Source organism: Delphinapterus leucas, chromosome 19 (genome assembly GCF_059928025.1).
Source record: "Delphinapterus leucas isolate spDelLeu-1000000601 "Yukka" chromosome 19, BTC_Dleu_Yukka2, whole genome shotgun sequence".
In the NCBI taxonomy this organism is placed as follows: Eukaryota; Metazoa; Chordata; class Mammalia; order Artiodactyla; family Monodontidae; genus Delphinapterus; species Delphinapterus leucas.
In genome coordinates, this window is record NC_143147.1 from 38,961,893 (window position 1) to 38,986,076 (window position 24,184).

The window sequence follows — 24,184 nt, forward strand, 5'->3', positions numbered from 1 at the left end:
TCCAGAAATTAAATCTGGAATTCAAAATAGAAGATTAGCCATATTTTTATCACTGTCATTACTGTAATTATTTGACTAGCTTTCTCTAGATTGTTGCCCAGAATGAGATCCAAAGAGGGTTGGCGGACTGGCAGCTTTAATGCAATAAGTGTTTGGAAATCCAAGGGTTTTATAAGACAGCATTTGTTTTAAAAAATGGGAAGGGGGAGCATGTTACCTATATTTCTTCTATTTCTATATTGTTGTTAAAAATCTTAATATGACCATGCATGACACATCATACATTTGGATTTATATGGAAGGGAAAAAAAAAAACTAAAAATATTTCACTGGTTATTATCATAAAGAATTAAAAAAAAAAAAAGCAGCAAGACCCTTATTCATGTTGCACACAGAGCAGCTCATTCTAATTATCTATTAAGAGGCCAAAAACACATTCTGGAACTCAATTGTGCTTGGCTTTTTTTACCTAATGATTTTGCAAGAGCTCATTCTTAAGAGATTTAGCTCCAAACCTTTTGCTCAGCTCCTAACAGTGGAATTTTGTTTGTTTGTTTCTTCTTGCTCAGCTACTTAACCACGTGATGGGGAGGTGGGACCCTGCACGTTTGGCCACACCCCGTCAGCTGCTGGCAACTGGCCACTGCCAGGTCCGGATGTCCGCGGAGGCACCGTGATTGAGGCCCTGGGTCACATTTCCTTGGTGTCCCCCAGGCTCTCCGCCCCCACAGAGGGTTATGCTTTTGGACAATTGCAGATCCCTTATTCTTTCCGCCGTCGCCTGGGGTAATTGTGGAGCCTCAGGAAGACAGAAACATCTATGGTGGTCAAGGTTTGCTGTACATTTCTCACTCCATATTGGAAATCCATCAGGGCCTGTATCACTAAGCTGCTTCTGCATCTTCTCTCCCCGCGCCCACCCCAACCCTACAACTTCTGTCCTTCCTGTTGCCCAGTAGTTCTACTTTCTGATGTTTTCCTAAGTAACATTCCTACTGATACCATATCCCTTTAAAACCTACTACAAAATTATACAGGTATGGCATGCTTGTGGCAATACATTTACAGAGAGGAAGGATTAAAACAGTGAAAAGCCCCCGTCCATCAGTCCCTCTGTGCAGAGGTGATCACTATTAAGTTTCACAGAAGTCCTTCCAGAATATTTTTATCCATATCCTGTATCAGGAACCTCTTTTCTAATGCAAATGGGAAATATACTCTATAAATATATTATGTGCTACAATTTGCATTTTCACTTAATACTACATCTATGTCTTCCCTGGAATCTTCTACTGCTGGGGAGGTGGTAGAGCTTAGTGGTTAAGAGGACAGACCCTGAAGCGGACAACCTAGATCTGGACCCCGGCTCCCTCATCTGCTAGCTGTGTGATCACAAGCAAGGGACTTAACCTCTGTGCCTCAGTTTGCTCTTCTGTAGAAAGGAAATACTGACAGTTCCTATCTCATGTAAATGAATTAACACATGTAAAGTGCTTAGAAAAACATCGGGCCCAGAGCTATCGTCATCACCTCTATTCTCCAAACTTCCCTGTCACGATCTTCTCACCTCCAGTCGTGGGTCTCAGTCTGGGGCCCCTCCTAGGCTATGAGGATGACTGGGCCAGCATGGTGGTAGGGCTGCTCAGAGCTGCTCAGGCCATGCTGGGTCCACTTCCTGCTCCTGAATGAACTGCTGTGTCATGAAACAGTGTCCAAATGTGTGAGGTGCCCAAAGGGCTCATGGCACCCTGTGTGCCAAGACTTGGATCCCCACAGCTTTGGGCCAGCCAGAACCCATGGGTGGTCACCTCTGGCCACTAACAGCATCATTTTCTTCTCCCAGTATGCCCTACCAATATAATTCTCTATGTGAGCCCCTGTGTGAGAAAGGTCACAAAGCACTGCTCACAGCCCTCACTGAATGTATCAGTCCTGGCCCAAATAAAACATTCAGCCTCTGAAAGCCCTGAGCCAGCCCCCAGTTGTAGTAGCTGCGTCACTCCCTTTTTCCTCTGCAATGAAAGAGAATCTCAGGTTTGCCAGGTCAGCCCCCAAGAGAAAGCTTCACAGCAGAGAGCAGGTGTAGTCAAGCAGAAGTCCCTTTGAGTAGTCTGATGGGCAGGGCAGTGCCAGCGTTCCGCCTGTGTCCTCCCCTGCCTCAGTACTTGGCAGATCTTCCTGTGCACGCGTCCCCTGTTTGGTTGGGGTTTGGTTAATGCAGCTTCCGACACAGCAGGTCTGGGGTGGGCGGAGACCCTGCGTCCCTAATCAGCTCCCGGGGGGGGGGCCGCTGCTGATGTGTGGACCCACGGAGCAGCAAGGTCTGGGCTCAGCCTGCTGAACCCTTTCCCCTAGTGTTTGAAACCCAGCAGCCAAGAGAGTGGTCTGTGCCATTGACCCCGAGGCTGTATCTCAGCGAAACCGACCTGGTTCAGTGGAAACTTGCTGGCTGAGATGTGTAACCAACACAACCAATGCCTTTGGACTCTGTTATGATGGGTTTGTTTTTTAAAAGAAAAAAATTCAGACATTACCTTATAGCCACATTTCATACAGAAAAACCCTCCCCAAACCCTGCCCCAATCCAGTCACTTAACACGTGGGGTAGCATTACTGCAAGGTTAACAAATTTACCAGCCTGTGTGTCCTGCAGAGCAAACTGCCAATCCCCTTATATCCCAAATGCATTTTTTCTGCGGTTTCATTATACTTACGTTCCCATAATCTCTCACTGGTTCATCTCCGAATGACTTTTCTGTTAACTGGAACAAAACAAAACAAAACAAAAAACCACCTGAGTTGTTTTCTTAATATAACCACTTTGAAAGTGGAGATCATGTGTTCTAAGTGGCTAGAAACCTGGGAGAAAAGCTGTACCACTCAAACATGAGAATAAGACACAACAGTTTGGAGATAATGGGTGGATGTGCAGGAATCTCCAAGCCTCCTATTCTAAAAAGCATCACTGATGAGAATTAGATGACTGACTTCCTCCTACCTGCCAGAGGAAATTAGAGAAAATCTAAACATGACAAATATGACATGAAATATGACACAAGTTATTTCTAACAGGTGAAAATAAATTAAAAATAAGGGGGTTCAAGTGCTACCAAAAATTTGGAGCAGGACCTTAGGCAAGTCACATAATGGAAACATAAATGATAACTAATGTCTCATCAAGCACTTACTGTGTGCCAGGGCCTGTGCTAAAATGCTTTACACATTATTATCTCACTCAGTCCTCACCACACTCCTACTGGCAGATATTGTGATGAGGAAAATCGAGGCTCGGAGAGGTTAGATAACTTGTCTTATGAAAAAACTACTAAGAAGAGTATAAGGCAGAACTGTACCTGGTTCATCAGACTCCAGCACCCATGTCCTAACCACAAGCATCTCTGTTATTTCACCTATGCTGAGTCTGCCGTTTCAGGGTAAAATGGAGGTTGGGCTTCATTATTCCAAAGGTGGCTTCTGGCTTTAACATTTTGTGACCCTACAATGACCGAAGATTGTATGCTTAGATTCCAGCAAAGACTCACGGTTCAGGGCGTCCCTGCTGGCGCAGTGGTTGAGAGTCCGCCTGCCGATTCAGGGGACACGGGTTCGTGCCCCGGTCCGGGAAGATTCCCACATGCCGCGGAGCGGCTGGGCCCGTGAGCCATGGCCGCTGAGCCTGCGCGTCCGGAGCCTGTGCTCCGCAACGGGAGAGGCCACAACAGTGAGAGGCCCGCGTACCGCAAAAAAAAAAAAAAAAAAAGACGACTCACAGTTCAGACCGGAGCTTTATTTCTCCCTTGAGTCCACTGGGACACGGAAGAGATGATATTCTCCTGGCTGACCCATTCCCATGGGGGTGCCTGGACTGTTTAAAGAGCTGGGTGCTCACTGTAACCCCACTCTCATTTAGGCAGTGAATCTTTAGAATGAACATCTTAAAACAGGATACCTAAATATAACTTGAAAGTGAAATGAATCCACCGTAAAGAATATCCTATGCTAATACTCAGTAGTGACTTTTCTTTCTGAAGTTTAAGTTGGAGTTTACTTCATTTTTATTTATTTATTTAATGGGGCCACGCTGCGTGGCATGGAGGATCTTGGTTCCCTGACCAGGGATAGAACCCGTTCCCCCTGCAGTAGAAGCACAGAGTCTTAACCACTGGACCGCCAAGGAAGTCCCAGAGTTGGAGTTTATTATTATTATTATTATTATTTGGCCACTCCACACGGCTTGTAGGATTTAAGTTCCCTGACCAGGGATCGAACCCAGGCCCTTGGCAGTAAGAGCAAGGAGCCCTAACCTCTGGACTGCCAGGGAATCCGCCAGAGTTGATTAATTAGCTTCTTTTGAGTCTTACTAAAGTCTTAAGAGTAGACCAATACTTTCTGAATGTAACGTTTTCAAGCATTACTTTAACACTTCATTATAAATCTAAGGGTGGGTTAGTCTCATTCTACAAATGAAGACACTCACCCTTTGTCACCCAGCTCAGATGAGGACCCAACTCGGATTTCAAAACCCGTTTTCTTTCCACTATGACAGCAGTTCTCCAGATGTAGTCTGTGGACTCCTGCAGGTCCTCTAGATGCTTTTGGCGGGGGTCTGTGAGGTCAAAACTCCTAAGACATCATTTGTCTTTTCACATCTTGATGTTTGCAATGACGGTTGCAAAAGCGACAAACTGCTGCACTCGAGCACCCATCTAGTCAGTGGTGTCCTTGGCCTCACTCGCAGTAGGAAAGAAAAAAAAAGCCAGTTGCGCTTAAGAATGTCCCTGATGGAGCAGAGACAATTGTTATTAAGTCGTGACCCTTAAAGGCACAGTTTCCACAGCATACCACAGTACGGCAGTTGTCTCAAGGAAAACCACTCGTGCAACTGGTCCCATTGTGAGCTGGACTGCCCCATTTTTCAGGGAACACCAGTGTTACTTGAAATAAGTACAGACAGAAAATCAGTGGTCATTCTGACATGGGTATTGGCAGACATTGTCTTGACAATGAATGAAGTGAGCCTCTCAATTCAAGAACAACTGACAGTGTTAGTTGCCGATGAAAAAATTTGAGCTTTCAAGCAAAAATTAGAATTTTGGAAAACTCCCATCTGCTATAGTGAGCTGATAGCTTCCCACTACTTAAAGACTTTTCTGATGAGATGAGGTGCTTGGCAGTATTAATAAGTGTAATTTTAAAATACTGCATAATTAAATGTGTCAGGATTTGAAAGATGGCAGATATCCAGCAACCCTCCCAACAAGGTCTGATCACAACCTAGGGGGTGAGGGTATTGCAGACTCTTCCTTGGCAGCTCTATCTCAGCCCTAGGGATTGTGGCTGCCCCTCATATATGACTCCAGCCCCTGCTATAGTTAGTAGTTCTCTGGTTGAATTAACGTGTGGTCTCTCTCTCTCCTGATTGGATGGAGGCTGATACAGCTGGCCTTGCAAGCAAGCGCTGAGATCAGTCACCAGGGAAGAAAACCAAACCAGAACAGTCACTGCTGTGAAGGGAAGAGAGCAAGGAGAGGGGCACGACCAACCACCCTCCTCATCTTTGTCAACAGCAAGAGCTGTCTATTTGACATGAAGGGGGGGCGGGGATGCGGTTTGAAGGAGAAAGTTTGGAACAGCTGCTTTTAGATATAAATAAAGAATTGAAAATTAGACTCAAGGGCTTCCCTGATGGCGCAGTGGTTGAGAGTCTGCCTGCCAATGCAAGGGACAGGGGTTCGAGCTCTGGTCTGGGAAGATCCCACATGCCGCGGAGCAACTAGGCCCGTGAGCCACAACTACTGAGCCTGCGCGTCTGCAGCCTGTGCTCCGCAACAAGAGAGGCCGCGACAGTGAGAGGCCCGCGCACCGCGATGAAGAGTGGCCCCCACTTGCTGCAACTAGAGAAAGCCCTCGCACAGAAACGAAGACCCAACACAGCCAAAAATAAATAAATAAATATTTTTTTAAAAAAAGTAAAATAAAATAATTTTTTAAAAAAATGTTTAAAAAAAGAAAGAAAATTGGACTCAAATAGTGCCTACATCTCCAGCAGGCTAGTTCTTTCACCAGCGCAAAGAGTTTCCGTGACGTCATCCCTTCAGAACAGTTAAAGGACTAGGGAGTGAATGACCCAACCGGTTCAGGTTTGGAAGTAGCTTAAAAAATAGTTAACAGGTGATGAACTTACCATCACAGTGTCCAAGATGAGGACAGCAAAGGGGAGACCAATCATATCAGTGACGCGAGTTGAACTGGAGAGCTTGAAGGTTTCACAAGAAGAGGAAAAAGACCCAGTGTGAAATTGGACCAAGTCAGGGTCAGAGTCTTTCCATATAGAGTTGAACAGCTGAGAGCTAAAATAGTTTAGAACTTAACAGTGACCACGGCCACTGCAGCATTATTTACAATAGCCAAGATGTGGAAACAGCCTAAGTGTCCATCCATGGTATGTATTATGTGGTAATACATACCATGGAGTATTATTCAGCCTTAAAAAAGGAAATCCTGCCTATGTGACAACATAGATGAACCAAAGGGCATTATGCTAAGTGAAATAAACCAGTCACAGAGGGACAAATACTGCATGACTGCACTTACATAAGGTATCTAGAAAAATCAAACCCACAGAAGCAGAGAATGGTGGTTTCCAGAGACTGGAGCTAGCGGAAATGGGGAGCTCTTGTTCAATGGGTATAAAGTTTGTTATGCGAGATGAATGCATTCTAGAGACCTGCTGTACAATATGGTTAAAAATACTGTATTGTGCACTTAAAATTTTTGTTAAGAGGGTACAAAACAAAACAAAAAAACAAAACCAAACCAAAAAGAAGTGTATGGAAACTTTTGGAGGTGACAGACATTACCTTGACTGTGGTGATGGTTCCACAACTGTGTGCATTTATCAAATTGAATAAATGCGTGCAGAGTTTGGTATATCAGTTATAACTCAATAAAGCTGTTTTTTTTTAAAATTTTTAATCCAAACCAAAACAATAAACACTTGATTAAAAAAAAAAAAGAAAAAAGAACTTAATGGTGAGGAGACAACGTGAAGATGGACAAAGCTGGGCCATGGGGCCAGAAAGGTAATTAGCCAGGAGGTTCACATGAGCTCCCAAGGATAAAGGCAGCAGGGGGAAAAGTGAGGCAGGCACCCTGACGCTGCTTACACTCAGGCCAAGGCAGAGCCTCTTTAGGGACAGCCACCATCCTGCTCTGAAATGACACTAGACTCTCCCTCTTCTGCTTGGGTGGTCTTTGGCAAGTTATTCAATTTTGAGTTGAGAGGAGTCAGATGCTGTGAGCCCAGAGAATAATCCTAGAATAATACTGGCTGGCATCAAGAACCGTGCTTCTGGACCACCAGTCCAGGAGCAGCGAGGCACATTCAGTCCCTGGCATGGGCTTTTTGCCTAGCACCTATGTTTTCACCTCTCCTCTTCTCTGTCACTCCTAGAATAAACGGTATTGTTTAGTTTCCACAACTGAAAATTATGTCTGATTTCGAGCAGTAAGAAATACATTTACATTTTACATGGTGATCCAGGACACCTGGATATGGCATATGGCTATATGTAAATTACGTCTTTCATAAAGCAAACTGAAATTTACTAAATGTGGTGCACTATTTTTCTATTCTATTTCATTTTTCAAAATGCAGGTCATGACCCACTAAATCAATACCATGACTCTTCTAGTAGACTGCTATTCATAGTTTGAAAACCACCACCATAGAGGAAAAAGGTGACTAATAAACTGATTATAATCTGAAGAAAAGACACCCTGAGGTCAACACTTTCCTGTGCTCTAGTCAATGTTTAGTAGTTATCATTTTTTTTAAACTGAGGTATAATTGACATATAACGTAAGTCTCAGGAGTACAATATATTCAGTATTTGTATACGTAGCAAAATGATCACCACAAGTCTAGTTACCAGACGTAGTAACAATTTTTTTTCTTGTGATGAGAATCTCTAAGATCTGCTCTCTTAACAACTTTCAAATACAGTATGCAATACAGTATTAACTACAGTCACCATGCTGTATCTTACATCCCCAGGACTTATTTATTTTATAACTAGAAGTTTATACCTTTTGACCTCCTTCACCCATTTTGCCCACCACCCAGCCCCTGCCTCTGCCAACCACCAATCTGTTCTTTGTAAGTTTGGGGTTTTTTTGAAATTCCACAGATAAGTGAGATCATACGCTATTTGTCTTTCTCTGTCTGACTTAATTCATTTAGCATAATGCCCTCAAGATCCATCCATGTTATCACAAATGACAAGATTTCATTCTTTTTTCTGGCTGAATATACATATATATATATATATATATACACACACACACACACACACACACCACATTTTCTTCATCCATTCATCCATCGATGGACATCAGTGTTTCCGTATCTTGGCTATCGTAAACAATGCTGCAATGAACATGGGGGTGCACATATCTTTTCGAGTTAGTGTTTTGCTTTTTTTCACATCTTTATTGGAGTATAAATGCTTTACAATGTTGTGTTAGTTTCTGCTGTACAACAAAGTGAACCAGCTATACATATACATATATCCCCATATCCTCTCCCTCTTGAGCCTCCCTCCCACCCTCCCTATCCCACCCCTCTAGGTGGTCACAAAGCACCGAGCTGATCTCCCTGTGCCATGCAGCAGCTTCCCACTAGCTATCTATTTTACATTCGGTAGTGTATACACGTCCATGCTACTCTCTCACTTCATCCCAGCTTCCCCTCCCCCGCCCCCTTGCCCTCAAGTCTGTTCTTTACGTCTGTGTCTTTATTCCTGCCCTGCCACTAGGTTCATCAGTACCGCTTTTCAAAATTCCATATGTATGTGTTAGCATACGGCACTTGTTTCTCTTTCTGACTTCGAGTCAGTGTTTTTGTTTTCTTTGGATAAATACCCACAAGTGAAATTGCTGGATCATATGGTAGTTCTACTTTTAATTTTTTGAGGAATCTCCATACTGTTTTCCATAGTGGATGTATCAATTTACATTTCCACCCATAGCGCACAGGGGTTCCCTTTTCTGCACATGCTTTCCAACAATTGTTATTTCTTGTCTTTTTGATAAAAGCCATCCTAACAGGTGTGAGGTGATATCTCACTGTGGTTTTGATTTGCATTTCCCAGATTAGTGATGTTGAGCATTTTTTTTTCATGCACCTGTTGGCCTTTACTATTTGTCTTGTTTTCCAAACCCCGGAAAGAAAGCATGCTTACACAAGAAACCCAGTGCCAAGATTCCATCATTCATGTTAATCTCACTCTTTCTGGAGTCATACCTCTCAAATCAATAAATACACACTTTGATACACATCAATGTCATGCAAATTAAAACTGGACAGCATCTCCTTTGGTCCAATAGCTCCCAAATCTAACAAACTCCATTGGACTAAACCTTGCAACACCAGAGTCTTTAGTCAAGGCAAACCTTGCTCCAGAAATTTTTAATCTTTTGCACTACTATAAAACAAGACAGCAATTTGCAAAACTCAACCGAACAAGATGACTCAGCACGGAAGTTTAGTTCAATATGATTTTATTTAAAATCTGCAAAGCTGAAGGAGGGATCTGATGTTTTGTGAAAAGAAAACAATTTTCATACTATATATTTTAGCCTTTTTAGTTCTGTGCTGAATAATAACAGAAAAGGAAGTTTCTGTTCACGATCCTAACTCCAGCCCACTCAGCCAGGTGCTCGGGATCTTGTAGCAAGATAACCCTGGTCTGAGCCTCTCCCCCGAGTGGAGCCCCAGTTCTTCCCCAGGCACACATACTTATTTCCACTGCTCTCCACAGGCCCTAAGAATCCTTCATTTTAAAGAAAGTTGAAAAGAGTATGAAAGGATTCCTTAACTCACTGCCTGCAATAAACCCAACTACTGGTTAACTCTTGACAATTACAAGTATAAAATACTTGAAATGTATAAGATGTTCCATATTGAATGGACCATCTTAAATGTTAAAAAATTAAGTCAAGTAACATGCTTTCACGTTTTAAAATATTACTTAATAAAACTTACTTGAGACAAGAAATGCAGCACTTTTTTGTACTTGGTATTATAAACTCCTACTGACAATGGCTACTTGATGGTCAAACAAAATAAAAAAGAGAAGAAACTGTACATACTGCTTTATACACAATGCCTGAAGAATGTCATGTTTTGAATTTTGTTACTAAAATTAAGCCTGCGGAAAAAAAAGAGGTCTAAAAAAGCAACACCCATGTTATTTTAAATGATGAGGTAGATTTTTTCCTACGCGGTAAAGATAACCAAAAATGCATACAACTCTCAAATTTTCTTTAAAAAAAAAAAAAGAAGTTCAAGTTACAGTCACTTTCACAAATAAGACATTTATAAACCATCAGGTGGAGAGATCATACTCAGGGAAGCTCCGCACTTTGTGTTACTTGGAGATTCGATAATCAGTCTTGGATCAATTAATTCTCTCCAGAAAATGGTGATCTGAGGAAAAACAGAAAATATTCAGTTTAGAGACTTCATTTTGAGGTCGTATGAATTTTAGTCATTTAAAAAGTCAATTTCCATTTATGCAGAATGCTTGAAGACCTGGAGTAATTTGAGTCCCAGTAAACTCAGTTCAATTAGGGTAGAAGGTCTTGTTTACCTAGAATGCAGCTAAATTTTACAGTAAACATACTTCATCTTTCTTTGATTTAGAGCAGGGGCTGTATGGGGAGGGCAGCTGGTTACAAAGCGGTCAGGAGGATTTGCCCAGCAAGCCTCTGTGGAAAGGCAGCCCACAGACCTCCCGGGAGGCAGATGTGGCCCAGGAAGGTTATCACTATACTGTTGATGCCCTTTTGTGCAGCTCTGTAGTTCTTTTCCTGTGCTGCCTAAAAATAGGAGGTATTTCACATTTTACCAAGAGAAAGCAAAGCTAACGTTGGCCATATGAATAATGAGAGCCATCTAGTGTCAAAAAAGGTAATTACAGGCCCTACTTCAGGCTGCTGTTTAGTAAGGCCTCCAAGAGGAAAGCCTTCAACGTTTAATTTTCCAATGTAGTTTCCAAGAATACATTTCAACAAAAAAGTGGGGCTGCATATATTGCAAATGAAGAAGTACAGGAGACTGGGCAATATCTGCTGGGCCTACCACAGACCCTAAAAATGTGCTTTTGGAGTAAATCCCTGAGTGGCATCTACCCCAAAGACGAAGCAAAACATACAGTCAGCTTAGGGTTTCCACAAATTCACATTTCAGATAAAACGTGCCTCCGCAGTACTAAAACTCAGAATACTATCATAACATTTCAAGTATAAACACCTTAAGAAGTGGTTTCTTAACTATAAATTCTACTCACTTTAATGCTACCATACTCTAATGAGGCAGCCGTTCCAGCAACTCTGCAAGTCTGCTGCCTACAAAGCTCTAAACCATATACTTCCTAAAATGGAAATTTAAGGACCGAAACAAAATCAAAAGACAGCTTCATCACTTCACGTCATTCTTCAAAATGACCTGTGCTGTTGTAAGTCAGAATCATGGTTAACGTTTGAGAGGTAGTAGTAAGTGCAAGGAGGCGTGATGGAGATTTCTGGAGGGGCTGCTCATGTGCTATTTCTTGATCTGGGTGCTGGTTACTACATGGGGTATGTTCATTGGTGAAAATCGCCCAAGCTGTACATTTATGTGTACTTTTGTTTTTAAAATGCTACTCTTTTCTACTGACACCCTTATAAAACTGTGATTTGATTTGATTTGATTTTGATTTTTGGCCATGCCACATGGCTTGTGGGATCTCAGTTCCCTGACCAGGGACTAAACCAGGGCCATGGCAGTGAAAGCCCAGAATCCTAACCACTAGGCCACCAGGGAACTCCCAAAACTGATTTTATGCAACTGTACACTCTTAAATGAGATTTATTTGTGCATCTTGTCTTATAGGCTCTCTGACGTTCAAGATGGCACCCTAACTTGGCACTTGGCACCGTCACAGCCACCCTGCAGGCACGACAGAGATCCCCCAAGGCTGAGATCCTTTATGATTTTAACACAGGCAGTTCAGGAAGCTGCAGTGTCCCCTTCCAGGCCACCAGTGGCCAGTCAAGAGCGTGGACGACCAAGCAAATCCCAAGAAGAGAAGCGCGCCTACCCTCTTCTCCTGCGTCACCGCGTACTCCACTACCTCAGCTCCATTTTCGTTGTGATAAACCAGATCAAACTTCCCAGGTTCTTTCACGGCTGAAAGCAGACGGTAGGAAGGAGAGACAGTAAGTCATTTCCCAGCAGTGAAATGTTCCTCTACAGGGAATTCATATCATTAGAAAAACAACCACAAACACACTGTCCATTGATGTGGAGGCTGGCGACACACATGAAAGTATGGAGTGCTCAGTGACGGGAGAGCCTTCGAAAACCCTGCATCAAAAGACGGGAGCTTCTCGGCTACTGATCAGTGACAATCTTTCCTTCATCAAAAAGAAATGAGCTTGATCCGCTACCACTAGTAATCCCGGAAAAGAACGTGTAACCACAAGATAATCCCCAAAATAGCTGGTATGTTTCAACAAGGGTAGGTAATGTGAATTCTGCCAAGTTTTTATATCTTGCTGTATCCTCAGAAATCACACAGGCTTACTACTTGGTAATACAGCAGTCCTCACTTTACATGGTAGGGTGGGACCGTTAAAGTGACCATGCAGGCTGAAATCATGCAAAACAATCTTAATCAATGGGAAAACTTATGATTGTCTCATGATCTTTAAAATTTTTTGTCAAAACTTTAAAACCTTTACTGTATAGGGAAATGAAAAAATACTACAACTGCTATTTATGTAGTACACGGATCTAATTTAAAGCAGAAATACTGAGAATTAAAGTGTTCTATGTCTTTGTAAGAAACTTATCAAGGGTACTTTAAGCAGTGCTCACCTTCTTGTCATGTAACCACAGTACACAGTGAGAACCTTTTCTACGCCTTACATAACTGTCATACTCCTCTGTTTGTTATTCTTTGAGCTTTTAACGTCATGAAATAGCTCTGAGAGTTTTTCACAGCTTTGCGAAGTTTTTGCTGATGTCACTTCTAGGACATCCTCATCCCTTTCATCACAACCACTTTCCTCGTTGACGTCAAGAAGCTCACATAAAGCTCAATGTCAACATTCCCACAGTGAGCTACTTCTTCTATGATTTCACTTAAACTCGATTTGGATGTCACTTTTAGCATTATCACTTTTTGTTTCTTTGCTGTGCTTTCATCTTTGTTGGCCAATTCCCTATTTCAATTATCCATTTTTGTAAAGTGTTATGTTACGTGGATTTATCACTGAGAGACAAGGAAGCAGCACAACTACACACTTTGCTGTGTTATGGGAATTGAGTAACAGATGCACGTGACCAACCACCAAAAGACTTTGAAAGAAGTGATGTGACTTGTCACTAATCACATGGCCATGTGTTATTTATGCAGTGATTTGTGGACAGGAGAGCTAGCGGTACTCTATACAGTTACTTTTAACAGTTAACATACCAATGTCACCGGGGAGCTGGTTTTATTTAACTAAATCATGGTAACTGAAATTCATGTATATTAGAACCATGCAAAGTGAGGACTACCTGTACTTTTGCTAGAAAACAGATAAAGTGTTTCTTGATGCTCCCAAAAAGGAAAGTTCTAATTGGATGTCATCACTGTCAATCACCTGACAAGAAGTGATCAGGCTGTGTCCACAAAATTTGATCATGGACAAACCTCTGTCCACCATTCCAAAGAAGAGGGATTTCTTCAAATGAAACCTAATCAGAAGAAAGCTGGAAAACCAGTGGAAGGTGTGTGTGTGTGTGTCTGTGTGTGTGTGTGTGTGTGTGTCTGTGTGCGTGTGTCCGTGTGTGTGTGTGTGTGTGTCTGTGTGTGTGTTTTCTGGCTGCACTGCACGGCTTGTGTGATCTTTGTTCCCCGACCAGGGGTTTCTCTGAAAAACCTTTTTGAATGATTTCTATGTACTGGAGTTTTGAATCTTTTACTCACTACCTTATTTAAACACGAACAGAAAATAATAAATTCCTTAGAGTCTGCTAAAGAAAAAGAGATCTCCTCTACTCCCTGGCTGGGGACCCCTGCAAACACAACCCCAGTTAAGCCATATACAGTAAAAGCCCTCTTATTCCAGGATTTCAGAACCAAAAATGGGTGGGGTGAATCAGGGATAAAGCAGGGAACCATTTAAAATAATGTGTGAGCGTGTGGATACACTTACACTTTAGACATTTTATTTTGACTTAACACACAGAAGTATGTTCATTTGCCAATCTTTTGAAACAGAGCTAGCAGGTCTTATAAGTCCACCAACTAGAGCTGTCTTTCTTTTATAAATCATATCCTTAATGTATATATGTAATTTCCACAATTTTTGAGTTTTGAGGGTTTTTTTAAAGTGATGCAAGAATGAATAATAATAAAAAAAAGAATACAAAAGCTAGCAACACAATGTAAGTGTAGAATCTTCACAGATTTTTACCAAATTCCTCCCAATCTCTTATAGCTGACCCACCACATATAATTCAAAAGCAAATTTTTCAGTAACAATCCTGAGTGAGCATTCAACTTAGGTTTCACAGACGTAATTTTTTTTGCCATCAATTTTCATCAATTTATGTAATTTTACGAAACTACATAACTACAGTAACAAGAACAACTCGCCTAACAGCTCTGGGAACAAACCCAACAACTCTTAGTAGACACGCACCTCCACTTGTGGCAGTGCAGCACCCACCCTCCCGGCCGCTCTGTGCTGACAGAGGTATGCAGAGCGCCAGGCAGCCATGGGGGCCAAGGCAGACAGCAGCGCCTGCGTGTGAAAGCTGTTTAGAAACCAGTGCAGATGTGAAGAGCCTACATTGCCAAATTCTTTTCCAGAACACTCACCAGGTAAAGATGAAAGAATTTCTATATCTACTTGCTGGGTCTCCGGATTATGGCTTAATATTTTTCCTTCCTTTCAAAAACAAAAGTTCAAGTCAAAAATCAACATGTCAACTATTATGAATATACTAAAGCCACTGAATTGCACACTTTAAAACAGTTAAACAGTGAGTTTTGTTATGTGGGTTTTATCTCAACAAAAAAAGTTTTTAAATAAATCAACATGCATTTGAAATAAAACTCCTACATACCAAGCCAGCATTTCCCCTGGTCTCAATCATCCCAGGAGCAGGTACCAAACAGGGACAGCCCCTATAGCCAACAGCCTGCTACTTATTCAGACTAGCTGATCCTAAGCTGTCTCCCTCACCCTGCCTTGCCTACACCAAGGAAACCCCAATAAAAGCTCCTCCCTCCTGCTTCTGCCTCCCAGCCACAACCAGGTGCTGTCCCCTGTGGTCCTGCCTGGTGTGGCATCCCCCTCTTCTCTCGGGAAATGTAAGTAATAAATTCCTTTCTCAGTAGCACTGACTTCTCTGTATCATCACTCAGTCACCTCCATAAATTAAAATTCCACGGATACAAATGAGACAGGTTAGAGGCTGAGGAGACTACATTCTTTGAAGGTAGATTTGACTTTTAAAGACAAGCTTAATGAATAAAGCCAATGATCTAGCTGGATAAAAGTACTTGACATCAAAGCAAAAAAGTGATACTGATTTTCACCCTTGAAAGGTTTTGAAAGCAACTTCAAAAAAGTTCTAAAAACACTGGGAAATAAAGTAAGCAAATAGCTTACCAAGATGATAACTATAATGACCAACATCCATTTAATATGAGTTTTAAAAAAATCAATATCATCTAGAATCAACAATTGGTAGAGGCTGTGGGACATACCAATTCATGTTTATCTCCATTTCCTCATGTACCACAGAATTGAATTAGTTATCTATGGCAGGGTGAAAAAACATCCTGGTTTGCCCAAGACAGGTCCATTTACATTTCCTTTCAGTATAATTATTAATACAATATTCATCCTTTTCACTCACAAGTGTTCTGATTTATATAAGTTATGTGGTCACCTATATTAAGGGGCTAAGATGATAAAACACCAGTTACCCAGAACTAACCAACCAAATCCCTTCATGAACTGATTCTTCTTCTAGCCTGCTTTTGAAGAAAGATTCTTACCAAGATTTTAAAAGGCTACCTAGGGATCAACTCAGATTGAATCAAATCTTCTTATACCTTATCCGTATCACTATATTAACGTTATCAATTATTCCCTTAAAAAAATGAACTTACATTCTGAATCTCACATCAAAATAAGAAAGTATGCATTTTAACAAGATTCTCAGCAAAATTTTGAATGCATGAGAAAGGGAAGGAAACATGTAATTACTGATTGAGTCAAACTTTTACTGAACTGTGATAAAGTTCACATGCCAACATGAAGTCCCATACAAATATTAAGTGAGTAAATTCCAAGGACAGTATTTGTGAATTACCAGTGGTTAACTGGTAAAGCAAAACAAACCATATTAGATGATAATAACCAGTAGTAATGCACAAATATATGAAGTAGATTCCTCTGCTGAAAATAATCAAATTTTCTGGCTGAGAGCTATCTATTTTTCTCTTTCAAAGTTTAGGATCATGGGAGAGGGGTACTCAAATAACTTTGTGTATCTAAGCTGATTAGAAATAAATGAGTAATAAAAAAAAAATTAAATTCGTCATTCTCATTCTATATTCTTCCCAAGTATTAAGAAAAATAACATTGGGAGACTTCAAAGTGATACTATCAAAAAGTTTACATTTTGAAAATATTTTTTCTACTTTATGACATTATTTACTCCATAAAAATCCGTATTATCCATATTAGCAGTATTAAACATGACTTTAGCTTCTTTAATATACTGACATTTGATTACTTTAAAATAAAGAACCTTACCTTGTAGTCAGAAACATCAGGAGAATAATCGGATGTTAGTTCCAAAAGCTAAAAAAGAAGAAAAAAACTCACAAATACACATGCCCTGTGGCACCTTTCCCCTACTCCTGAGAAAACAAAACACGCAGTATTGGGGTGCCCACTCCACCTCTCTGGGAGCCCTACCATGAACCTGGGGCAAAACAGGGGTTCCAGTAGGAAAGTTTTTTTTGGGGTTTCGGAGGCTTTTGGGGTGATATGTAGAGGCTTTTTTTATTGAGCACTTGCTATGTTCCAGACACCAGGCTGAGCCATTTCTACTCATTCAGAAAACAATTACTAGGCACCTACTACATGCTAGGCAAGAGAACACGAAAGATATGATCCAGGAAGAGTTATTATAAATATGATTTAATATAAAGTAGTTTAATAAATTTATTAAATTTTATTAATATAATTTATATTAAATTATAAATATAAATGTAACCTGACATGTTAATGAGTACGTTTATTTAGGGGGGAATAATCTTTTTTGTTGTAACTATTGCTGTTTTTTAAAAATATACCTTAAATGCAATCTTTTCTCCAACTTGAGGGGCAGCTGCTAAAAGCGGTAAGAGACTGTAGTCCTTCTTGTGTGTCTCTATGGGATTCTGAAAAACAGTATATTAGTCATGTGATTTTGTTACTAGTGAGAAACTGTGAACCCATGACATCAATTCCAGAAACACTACGTGAGGAAAGGGGAAGAGGTAAACTCACAATAAATAATACTTACCTGGATAACAGTAGATGAGTTCGTCACCATTTCATTCAACTGCTGTTGCTTCTGATAATCAGCATTTCTATTTAAAACACAGGGAACAGCATGCCCTCGTCCTCGACCTCTGCCCCGCATACCCCGACCCCTCGCTCCCTTCCAAGAAAGAAGGTCCTCTCCCCTACTCCAACCTCTTCCCAAAGTGATGGGGAGAGTCACATTGGGAGGAGGACCAAGGGCCTGTCTGCCACCATTTGAGTCCGACTGCTTCCATCCAGCAGCATTTGGAACCTGTGAGGATGGCCCTGGACAACGTTTTCCTGCAAAGAGACCTACAGTCTTTAAGAAATCTGCAGTACACACCGGGGTACTCTTTGACGTCACACATTGGTCATCTGACTCTGAACTAGAGTCTGAACTAGAAGATGATGTTCTGGAGGTCTTGCCCTTGATGGGGGTAGAGGTAAAACCAGTATTTGCAGCCCCTTTGTTCGCAGTTGTGGTTTTCGTAGAGGATCCTTCCTTTGATACTTCAGTCGAGATTTTCTCTGGGGAATGTGTGACCCCCAAGATGACATTGCTGAGACCATCACTGGTTGATTCATGATGAGACTCAGACTCTGAGGAGGAGTCGGGACTCTCTTTTGTACGAATGCCTGGGCCACCTTTTCTTTTGGCTTTCACAAGGCTGTTTCTAGCAGGAGGACCTTTTGGAGGACTGTACTTCAGGATGGTCCACTCTTTCACTGCCTGTGCTTTAGAAGACTTGGGAGTCTTTGCCTGCTTTTTATATTCACATTTCTCCGTTTTCTTTGGTGATTTTCTTTCGGTCTCTCCACCATCAGCATCCACTACACCACTTGTGGCTTTCTTTTTCCTCTTGTTTTTTTTACTCACACTCTGATCTGTGACAGCTTTTGGTTCTAGATCCAAGGTCTTCTCACTGTTATTGTTCTCATGCCTCTTCCAACGCTTCTTTGAATTTTTGTAATCTAGTTCGGTTTCTTCATCTTCCTCCAACTTAAATGCCCGCTTCTTTGCTTTTCTAGATAATAAACGAGTACTATCACCATTGTTAACTGTTACAGGACTCTCAGCAACTCCTCTCTCTTCTAATTTAACTCTATCAAAAGAACAAGAGAGAAAGCTTTAGTAAGTAATTCATAAGCATGTCTCCAGGATGTAGTTATATACTAAGAGGACTGCAAACTGTCACTGTCATCAGGCAATGAAAAAATGTCAAATCGCTTAAGGACAAAAGACTCTTTTTAACAAAATGGCCTATATGGCATCACTTACGGTCAACTTGCAAATGACTAATTTTATTTATTGATCAACTACTGCATCCTAAACATTTCCTATAGATTTTCTCTAATCTAAACACGACCATGAAGTAAGTATCTTTCATTTTAAAACAGATCACAAAATTACGGTTCAGACAAGTAACTGCCCAGGATCCACAGCTAATATGCCACAGAAATAGGATTCAAACCTGTTTGTGTAACGTCAACGTTCACAATCTTTCCACTACATTATATGCCTACGCTAAATGGTGATAATGCTAACTATCCATTTTTGTTTTTAACTGTAAGCTACTATTTTAAAACTCAGATTTCATTTTTATTGTGCTTAAATTTAGGAAAACACCGAACAATTTATAATTTATGTTCTCTGGGGTACTGACAGCCATCGTAAAATTCCATAACATTTGGTGATTATTGATTTTATGTGCCAACTTGACTAGGCCCTGGGGTGACCAGATATTTGGTTAAACATTGTTCTGGGCATGTCTGTCAGGGTGTTTCAGGATCAGATTAACATTTGAATTTGTACACTAAATAGACTGCCTTTGTGAGCAGATGGTCCCAGTGTGAATGGCCCTCACCCAACCCACTGAAGGCCTGAACGGAATAAAAGGCTGAGCAAGAGGGAATCCGCTTTCCCTGCCTGCCAGTCTTTGAGCTGGGACGTCAGAAGAACTTCTGCCTCAGACTAGGAATCAGACTGAAACACACCATCTGCTTTCCTGGCCTTTGCACTTGGGCCGGAACTTTATCATCAGCTTTCCCAGGTCTCCAGCTTGCCGACTGCAGATCTTGGGACTTCTCTGTCTCCATAATCTCATGAGTCAGGTCCTTATAATAAATCTCATTTCTGTACCTAGAGCTATAGCTATGTCTATATCTATATCACCTCCTATTGTTTCTGTTTCTCTGGAGAACTCTAATATACAGTTCATCCAAAATCATTTCACTATAGTAAAGGAATTCTGTTCCTCCATGAACCGGCAACAGCTAATTCTAATAGGCACAGCCCAGTGACAGAGAGCTGAGTGAGTGTCGTCAATGTCAAGCACATAGTGGGTGTTTAAAAATGCCTGCTGGGGCTTCCCAGCTCCCGAGGTTTCAGGAAACCAAACTGCCCTCAGCCTGGCTCAGGTGCTCTGTCTTCTTCACTCCCACTGCCGGCCTCACAGACATATCAAGAGGGGCTTGGCTGGCTATCCAAGGAGCCACTAATCACAGCAACATGAAATGAGAGCTCATCTTTAATGTTCAGCATTTAATAATCAGTATTAAATGCCGCAGAGTCAAAAGAGTGACAGAGGAGAGAAGGCATTCTGTTTCCTCACAGAATGACTCTTCAACAGGGAGAGCTCACTCCAGCTGGTCGCTCTCCAGGTGCTGCAGCCAGGCCTCTGTGAAGCTCTCTTCAGGGGGTGTTATGGGATGTACTGTGTCCCCTCAAAATTCTTATGCTGAAGACCTAACCCATAGTACCTCTAAATGTGACTGTATTTAGAGACAGGGCCTTTAAAGAGGTAATCAAGTTAAGATGAGGCCGTTAAGAGCGGGGCCCTAATCCAATCCGACTGGTGTCCTTATGAGAGAGAAAATCTGGACACACAAAGAGACACCAGTTCACGTGCCTTTTTCTGAGGACAGAAAAAAAGGTCATGTGAGGACACAGTAAGAAGAGAGACACCTACTAGCCAAGCAGAGAGGCCTCAAAAAGAAACAAAACTTGCCAACACTTAACCTTGGACTTCCAGCCTCCAGAACTGTGAGAGGGAAATTTCGGTTGCTTAAGCCTGTGGTGTTTTGTTAGAGCAGCCCTAGCAGATGGATGGGGCTCCAGGCAAATGGGAACACTTCCTCCTCCCAGGGGAGATGGAGACCGCCTTGAGGAGCTCCACGTTAGCAGCCTGGGGGCAGAGGAAGTCAGATTCTGGGGGCTCAAAAGAAGGGGCTGTGAGGAAGTGGCCATGGCACACAAGTGTGGAGATGCTTGCGCCTCCAGGGCTAGTTCTCAGGATTCCCACAGCCAGGCTCCGCTTTTCCTCATGAGAGCTCTCTCAGCACTCCTGGCAATCCCAACAGAATTCTTCTGCTGGTCAAACTCATCCCTTCACCAAGTCAGGGTAGCTTTTGCCTCCACAACTGTACGAGGCTATCCAACCTTCAAGGTACTGTGAAATTCGCTGACCATTTGTGTTCCACGATGATCTCTTCTTTTCAACCATCTTCTGCACTTAGCAGCAAAACCTGGTATGATTATCCAGTCAGATAATTATCCACTCCACATGACACAAGAACATAATATACAGAAGCACAAAACTAGTTATTTTGGTCTACTCCAACAATACTGGGTACCTTTGAGAAAAGAAACTGTTTTCTTCTGTAGCTCTGAAGAAAAGTGAGTCTGTCAGGGGAAGACAGAGAATGACTATGGACATGAAACCACGAAAACATACAAAACTTTTCCAAATTCAACTTTTTCCTAAGGTCTGCCCCATTTACCACTGAAGCTAGCTGCAGAGGTATTTCTTGCCATATGCAATCGTGCATTCTGGTGTTTAGGAGGAATTCTGCCTGCCATTGTGCTGTATTTATTTCCCATAACAGCTTTCATGGTTTGCTTTTGACACTGTTGACTTCATTATAAAGGGTCTAATTTCCAGACGATTCATTAAATGAAGTATAACTGCAGTTAGCCATCAGCAAGTTATTAATTCATTAGACAGGAGATAGATCAGAAAGTAAACTTAACAGGAGAGGATGCAGTCCTTACAACTGCAATATTTAAATAGTCCCTGAATTGCAGAGAGAATGGAGATCTATTTCACAGTGAATAAAAAGGAAAAAGACCTCTTTCTGAAACTTGGATTATTTCAAATTGTCACTGGAAACAGCTAAACATTATTAGTAAATCAGTGTTCCTGATTTACTCCATTTATGCTCAAAGATGTAGCAGTTGTTCCAAGTTAAATTCCCTGATGCCCTGAAGAAATCTTATGAATCTGACATACTCTGGGGAAAGGAATATTCAACATGCAACAAATGGCAAGCAGAAGTAAGTAGCCTGGTTCACAACTCTAGAATTTTTTTCACTGTAGATGAAGCTTTTAAAAAGAAGCCCTGAATAAATCAGTCCAAGATATGAATCCGAACTGAAATCACCATTTTATTGAGATAAATCAGCCACACGTGAGCAATTTACACCACAACCGCTCCTTGATACTCATCTCAGTATCATCTTTTAAAACTTCTTTTAAAAGCATATTTAAAACTATTTTGTTTCCCAATCCACAACCCAAAAGGTTCCAAACACCTATTTAAGTGAACCCAGGTGAGACACTGAATGACGCCCACTAGTCCCAGGGGGTATCGCAGGAGCTCTGAGATTGGACACGCTGCAAGCGGTGAAGAAAACATGACTTTGGGTCCGTTTGCTTGGGTCTCCGGCACCTGACCCTGCGAACTGCCAGGGGAAGGCCGGGTCTCAGGCACGCCCGGCACCCCGCGCACCTAACACAGTGCCCGGCTAAGTGAGCGCTTGCTAAGTCAAGGCTGGAAGAAACGCGGGCCCTGCCCACACCCAAGATCAGGGTTTTTCCAAGTGTGGTCCACCAACCTTCTGCATTAGAAGCTTCCCGGGGAAAGATGCTCGTTACAATGCAGACTCCTGAGCCCCAAACCTGACTGGACCAATCAGAATCTCCGGGGTTCACGGAAGTGCAGTTTGACAGCCCCCCTCCCCCAGCTCACCCTGACCCTCACCCGGACCCACACCCACACGCGGTCTTCAGACGCCGGAGGCGCCCCCGGACGTGCGCAGGCTCGTCCCCGGCGCCCCACCGCCGTGCCCCCATCCCGCCCGCGCACCTGAGGCAGTCGTTGTCTCGTACCAGGCGCGCGCTCTCGGCGGGGGGCAAGAGCCCCCCCTCCAAGTAGAGGCCCAGGAGGGCCCCAGAACTGAAGCCGAAGCGCTGGCGGATGAGACTGATGAGATCCGTGACTACTCGGCATCTGTTCAAGTCGATGAGAAGCCAGAAGGACGTGCAGTGCGGGGTGGCGGGCGGCGGGTAATCAAATTGAAGGCGTAGCCTAACCGTCTCGGAGGCTGCCATCTTGCTCGATGCGCAACGGAAGCCTAGAGACTCCACGGGGCCGCCGAGAGGCGTGCTCGGGGCCCGCCCCCTGGAGCCTGTTCACGGGTGCCACCTTTTGGTGGCAAACGGCTGCTCCAGGCTTTGTGAATGACGAGAACGCGGAGCGGGATTGATTCAGGTCCGCTCAAGACAGGGCCAGGGAAGAGAATAAGCGAAATGCCTTTATTCCTTTCCTGCTGAGCCCTACGTAGGGTCCGAATTTAGGCAACTCTCTAGATAAACAAGCACTGCTCAGCTGTGGTCTTCTTCTAAGATATTTGCTCATATACATAAAATAATTTCAAAAACGTAACTCCCAATGCATCTAGTTTACAAAATGTTTCATCATACAGAGTTGCAAAAGATGTAATTCCTAATGTATTGTAAATATTGACATTTTAAAATAAAACCATTAATCACTCTTTTCAAAGTATTCAGTGGAATTTAAATACCTTGGCAGTTTAATACCTACCACCATGCAAATTTTAAAATATAAAAAATAGTCCTCTTATTAACTCTTAGGTAAGTGAATCAGAAGTTTTACATCACTTGAATTTCCATTCCATTTCTTCCACATAGTATATTAACTCCTTTAGTTTTCATTACAAAGGTATGAATTATAAGCTATTATTATTCCCATTTTGAAGATTAAAAAAAAACAAAAAGTTCAGAGAGGTTAAGTAACTTCCCCAGGGTCACTGGACTAAGTACGTGGCTAATACCTTGCAGTCAGTAGATACGTTTTAAAAAGTTTTTTTTTAAGTTTTATTTTCCTGTGACCCTAATGCTCTAGGTCTTCTGGATTGAGTTATTACTATTATTAGAGGTACACAATTGATCAAAATAGCATAAAACGCCACACATTTTGTTACATAATTATTAAACGGAGAAAATAAAATGGACATGGACCATATCTATTAATAAAATAAATGGAGGTCTGTGTGGGTTTTTTTAATTAGTCCAAGTCTCTGTGAATGGATATTGCTAAATGAGACAGGGCTCCCCATCAATTCTGGACTTATTTTTTGTTTTTATAGATGTGACGTCCTGAGAAAACATGTTCATTTATGTAAGTAGATAAGAATGGAAGGACTTATGTTATTGGCTATATCAGTCAATTCCTTAAAACTCTTTCCAACTTACAT

At 42.0% G+C, this 24,184-nt stretch overlaps 1 protein-coding gene across 1 annotated transcript; it reads right to left on the bottom strand.

The window, feature by feature from the left end:
* Positions 1-9,544: 9,544 nt before the first annotated feature.
* COIL (coilin) lies at positions 9,545-23,048 on the bottom strand. Its single transcript, XM_022552638.2, has 7 exons — positions 22,774-23,048; positions 17,627-18,731; positions 17,415-17,501; positions 16,870-16,917; positions 14,919-14,988; positions 12,144-12,232; positions 9,545-10,489 (listed from the first exon to the last, which is right to left on the bottom strand). The coding sequence occupies exons 1-7, from the start codon at positions 23,016-23,018 to the stop codon at positions 10,379-10,381; spliced, it is 1,755 nt and encodes a 584-aa protein (XP_022408346.1). The 5' UTR covers positions 23,019-23,048; the 3' UTR covers positions 9,545-10,378.
* Positions 23,049-24,184: the final 1,136 nt, after the last annotated feature.

What these genes read in the sequence shown, in the direction of transcription:
- COIL (XM_022552638.2), bottom strand. Translation starts at nt 23,018, where the DNA reads ATGGCAGCCTCCGAGACGGTTAGGCTACGCCTTCAATTTGATTACCCG. An exon ending in CGAGACAACGACTGCCTCAG is followed by an intron (nt 18,732 to 22,773) that starts GTGCGCGGGCGG and finishes TTCTTTTGATAG; the next exon opens with AGTTAAATTAGAAGAGAGAG. An exon ending in CGGTGACGCAGGAGAAGAGG is followed by an intron (nt 10,490 to 12,143) that starts GTAGGCGCGCTT and finishes GTTTTTCCTCAG; the next exon opens with ATCACCATTTTCTGGAGAGA.